Raw genomic sequence first — 4,150 nt, forward strand, 5'->3', positions numbered from 1 at the left:
CATTCTGGTATTTTTTAAGTAAGTTAAAACTCATCTGTGTGCTTACATTTTCTTGAGTATTCTGGACCTCTTCACATACTGTGGTGCCTGCTTGTCACAGATTTGTGTCTGTGTTATTAGTGTACTTTCATTTTAGTGGGGCTTTATGGGGAATGAGAATATCTGATACGTTTAATAGGAATACTCAGCGCATTGTTTTATGTCTCTGATTTGTACTTCACTTGTTAGAAATAACTGACTATACAGCACACAAGAACTTAGAATCCCTTTAAAAATTTTCTAAGAAGTTCATTTGCTTTTTCTTCACAAAGCAGTATGCTAGGGCCAGGGTATGGTTCAGCAGTAGAGCACTTACCTAGCATACATAGGGCTGTGGGTGCCGTCCCCTCTACTTCCCAGAAGAAGAAGGCAGTGACCTGGAGTCTTACTCCTTTAAAGCAAGTGTTAATGTTTATGTGACCTAGGAACCTGGTTTTTTTCAGTAATTACTAAAGAGAAAAATATTGTAATCTCTTTTATCTTCAAAGATAATTTGTAGTATATCTTGTCTCATTATATATTGAGTTCAAAATTTTTAAATTTTGAAGTAAGGCTAGATCAAAACTAGTTGTATTTTTTAGCTGTGCTTTCAGTCCATTTTCTCTTTAATTAAAGAGAAAGTATGTTTCTCTTTAAAGAAGTATCTTTTTTAAAGTTACTTAGGGCTTTTTTGAGAGAGGGTCTTGATACGTAGTTCAGGCTGGCCTTGAACTCACTATGTAGCATGGGTTGTCCTTAAACTTATGCCTGTCCCGTGTATCAGTACTGGAAGTTACAGGCATGCACCACCACACCTACAAACATGTTTTCTTTTTTTTTTTTTTTTTTGGCAGAACCAGGGATTGAACTCAGGGCCTTGCACTTGCCAGGCAAGTGCTTATGCTACTGAGCTATCTCCCTGGCCCCATGTTTTCATTTTGTAAGTAGCCTTTTGGTGGTGTTTTTAAAAGTAAAATATCTTGACAGTATTTCTAATAATATTAGTATTTGAGTAATGTTTTAATACAAATTGGGAAGGGGACATGTTTGATTTTTATATTATAGACACCAGTAATCAAAGTATTACCTCAAACTATTTGTCTTTTAAGTTTCAAAAATTTACTTTTCTTCCACCTCATATTTTTTGCCTTGTTTTACTTTAGTGCTTGATTCTTCCAATTACCAAATACTTATGTGAATTGAGATAATCATTAGCACTTATTGGTTATATATATAGAATAATCACCAAAATTTTATATAACTTTTTTAATGTCTAATGGCTATATTTGACACTATTGTCACATAGTTTACATAGAATACTGATACCTCGAATGTTTGCTTTTCCCGTAGGCATTTCCGGAGAGTTCTCTTGCGGTCCCTTCAAAAGGATCTACATGAAGAAATGAACTACATCACTACAATAATTGAGGAACAGCCCAAAAACTATCAAGTTTGGTAAGTTGTACATATGCTAATAGTATTTGCATGAGATGATAGGGAATTATTTATTTCTTTAGTACTTTACCTTGGAGCTCATTTTACCTTGTCATAGGGTTGCTAAGATTTTTACGTGGGTAACTGTATATTTAGTTCTGACTTCCTCCAAGCCCCGCACCCTGATGGTTCCACCACTTCCAGTAGCATCATGGAGTGGAGACCAGGCTTTTAAAACATGGATGCTGGGACATATTTAAGATTCTGTAACACCATTATCACTATAATAGGGTTTCTCCTGACAGCAGAGTGAAGGGTTGTGTAAAATAGATTCACAGTCATGGAGGCTCAAGCTGTTGCAGTGATGTGGATTAGAAGAGATGAAACTTATAATGTGGTGTAGGTATAGGAGAGATAATAAGGTTGGAGAGAAAATTCTGAGAGAAAAGCAATAGTTTTGTTGTGTTTGAGGGGTTTGTATCTATTTTATTTATTTATTTATTTACTTACTTACTTGATATAGGGTCTGTACTCAGCTGGGACTCATAGTGATCCTCCTGTCTCAGCCTCCCCAGCACTGGGATTACAGGCATGTACCACCATGCCTGGTTCCAGGCTGGCATGGCATGCAGTACTGAGGATTGAACCTGGGTCCTTGCGCTTGCTAGGCAGGTGCTTAAACTGCCGAGCTCTCTCCACATCCCAATCAGATCTTTTTATGAAGAAGTAGTTTAGACAGTTTTCAAAGAATTAGAATATAATTGATCTAGCAGTGACTAATTCACCATTACTTGACAAATCGTGAACATAGTAGCTATTATACAGGTTTTCATTTGTAGAACAACTTTTGTAAATAACTTCATCACTGTAATTTCTTTTTTTAACTGGATTATTGTGTTCCTAAGAAATTACATTATAAAATAAGTTCATAAAGTAAGCAAAGCAGACTACCTGCTTCTAATCCCAGTAGTCTGAGAGGCTGAAATAAGAATTCACTGAATTGGTGAGAACCCTGCCTTTTAAGAAAAAAGGACATAGAGTATAGATTAGTACAGGGTCTCTGGGTTCATTCTCCAGGCCTGAAAATGTATTTTTAGTGAGAAAAGTCATTTAACTTGATTAAGGTGTTTATTTATTTATTTTTTTATGTATTTGGAACATGGTATAGGGTCTCACTATGCAGCTCAGACTCAGTGATCCTCCTGTTTTCAGCTTCCCCAGAACTGGGATTACAGGAGTGTAACACCATGCTAGGTCTCGGTGGCTGGCTCAGCATGCCCAGGGGCAGTGTGGCCTGTGGTGCAGGAGACTGAACCCCAGGCTCTGTGCTTGCCTAAACAGGCACTTAGTCCACTGAGCTATCTCACTAGCCCTAAGGTGCTTTTATATAAAAATATGTAGCTATAAAATTTATAGACAGGTAGTCTGGAGAGTCAGTAGTGGCAACTGGTGCAATGATGGGGGTGGATTACCTTGTGACCCCAGCGTTGCTGCACTGGGGCTTAGAAGCTTCTATTTCTCTGAAGATCCAGTACAGCCTGTTTCCTTCCCGGAGGAGAAGACACTGCTATGGAAACCAGAGCGCTGGCTGGGTGGGGATTATGGCACGGGGTCCCAACTGAGCTCTTTCCTGATGACCTTTGCCTAGAACTTTTCAGCTGCTTCTTCAACACAAGCCTCTCTGTCTTGCTGCAGGAGAAAGTTTTCCATGGTCACAGCCTAGATAAGAGACATAGGTCTCAGGTAGCACCAACTGCTGACCCACTGTCTTGATGACGTTACTCATGTGTGCCTTCCCAGCCCAGTTCCGGCAGCCCTCAGTCAGTGGCCTCTCTCAGATCACCAAAAGCCTATATATCAGCAGCAAGTCAGCTGTCAACAATAAGCTCCTACTGTCCAGCAATCAGATCACCACAGTCATCAATGTCTCTGTGGAGGTAGTGAACACCTTCTATGAGAACATCCAGTACCTGCAGGTGCCTATGACTGATGCGCCCATTTTGTGTCTTTATGACTTCTTTGACCCATTGCTGACCGCATCATTCAGTGGAGATGAAAGAGGGCCGCACACTGCTGCACTATGCCGCTGGAGTGAGCTGCTCCGCTGCCTTGTATCTTGCCTACCTTATGAAGTACCATGCCATGTCCCTGCTGGATGCCCACACATGGACCAAGTCTTGCTGACCCATCATCTGGCCCAACAATGGCTTTTGGGAGCAGCTCATCCACTATGAGTTCCAGTTGTTTGGCAAGAATACCGTGCACATGGTCCCTTCCCCAATGGGAATGATCCTAGATATCTATGAGAAGGAGGTTTGCTTCATGATTCTGCTGTGAGCCAACCTGCCAACCCCCTTATTGGGATCAACAGTTTAGATCTGTTGTTGATCCTATTCCAAGATCTCAACTTGAACATTCTATTTTTGTTGACACAAAAAACAAACCAGGGCTGATGAGATAGCTCACTGGTCTAAAGCGCCTGCTTAGGTAAGCACACAGGGACCACAGTTTGATCCTTGGCACCACATGCTGTGCCAGCTCTGCTCCCAGGGTGGGCTTAGCTATCCACAACAAAAAACAATAACAACAAAAATAGATAAATAAGGGGCCGGGGAGATGGCTCAGTGGAATAAGCGCTTCCCTGGCAAGTGCAAGGGCCTGAGTTCAATCCCCGGTTCCGCAAAAAAAAAAAAAAAAA

At 40.7% G+C, this 4,150-nt stretch overlaps 1 protein-coding gene and 1 pseudogene across 1 annotated transcript in view; both read left to right on the top strand.

Moving 5' to 3' along the window:
* Fnta (farnesyltransferase, CAAX box, alpha) overlaps window positions 1-4,150 on the top strand; it is a 73,755-nt gene that overhangs the window by 39,742 nt on the left and 29,863 nt on the right. The window contains exon 4 of the mRNA XM_012513681.2: window positions 1,369-1,473. Coding sequence (XP_012369135.1) covers window positions 1,369-1,473 — 105 coding nt within the window. The remainder of the gene's footprint in view (window positions 1-1,368; window positions 1,474-4,150) is intronic.
* On the top strand, window positions 3,225-3,789 carry LOC105741583 (annotated as a pseudogene).

This window comes from Octodon degus, unplaced genomic scaffold (genome assembly GCF_000260255.1).
Source record: "Octodon degus isolate 3935 unplaced genomic scaffold, OctDeg1.0 scaffold00016, whole genome shotgun sequence".
In the NCBI taxonomy this organism is placed as follows: Eukaryota; Metazoa; Chordata; class Mammalia; order Rodentia; family Octodontidae; genus Octodon; species Octodon degus.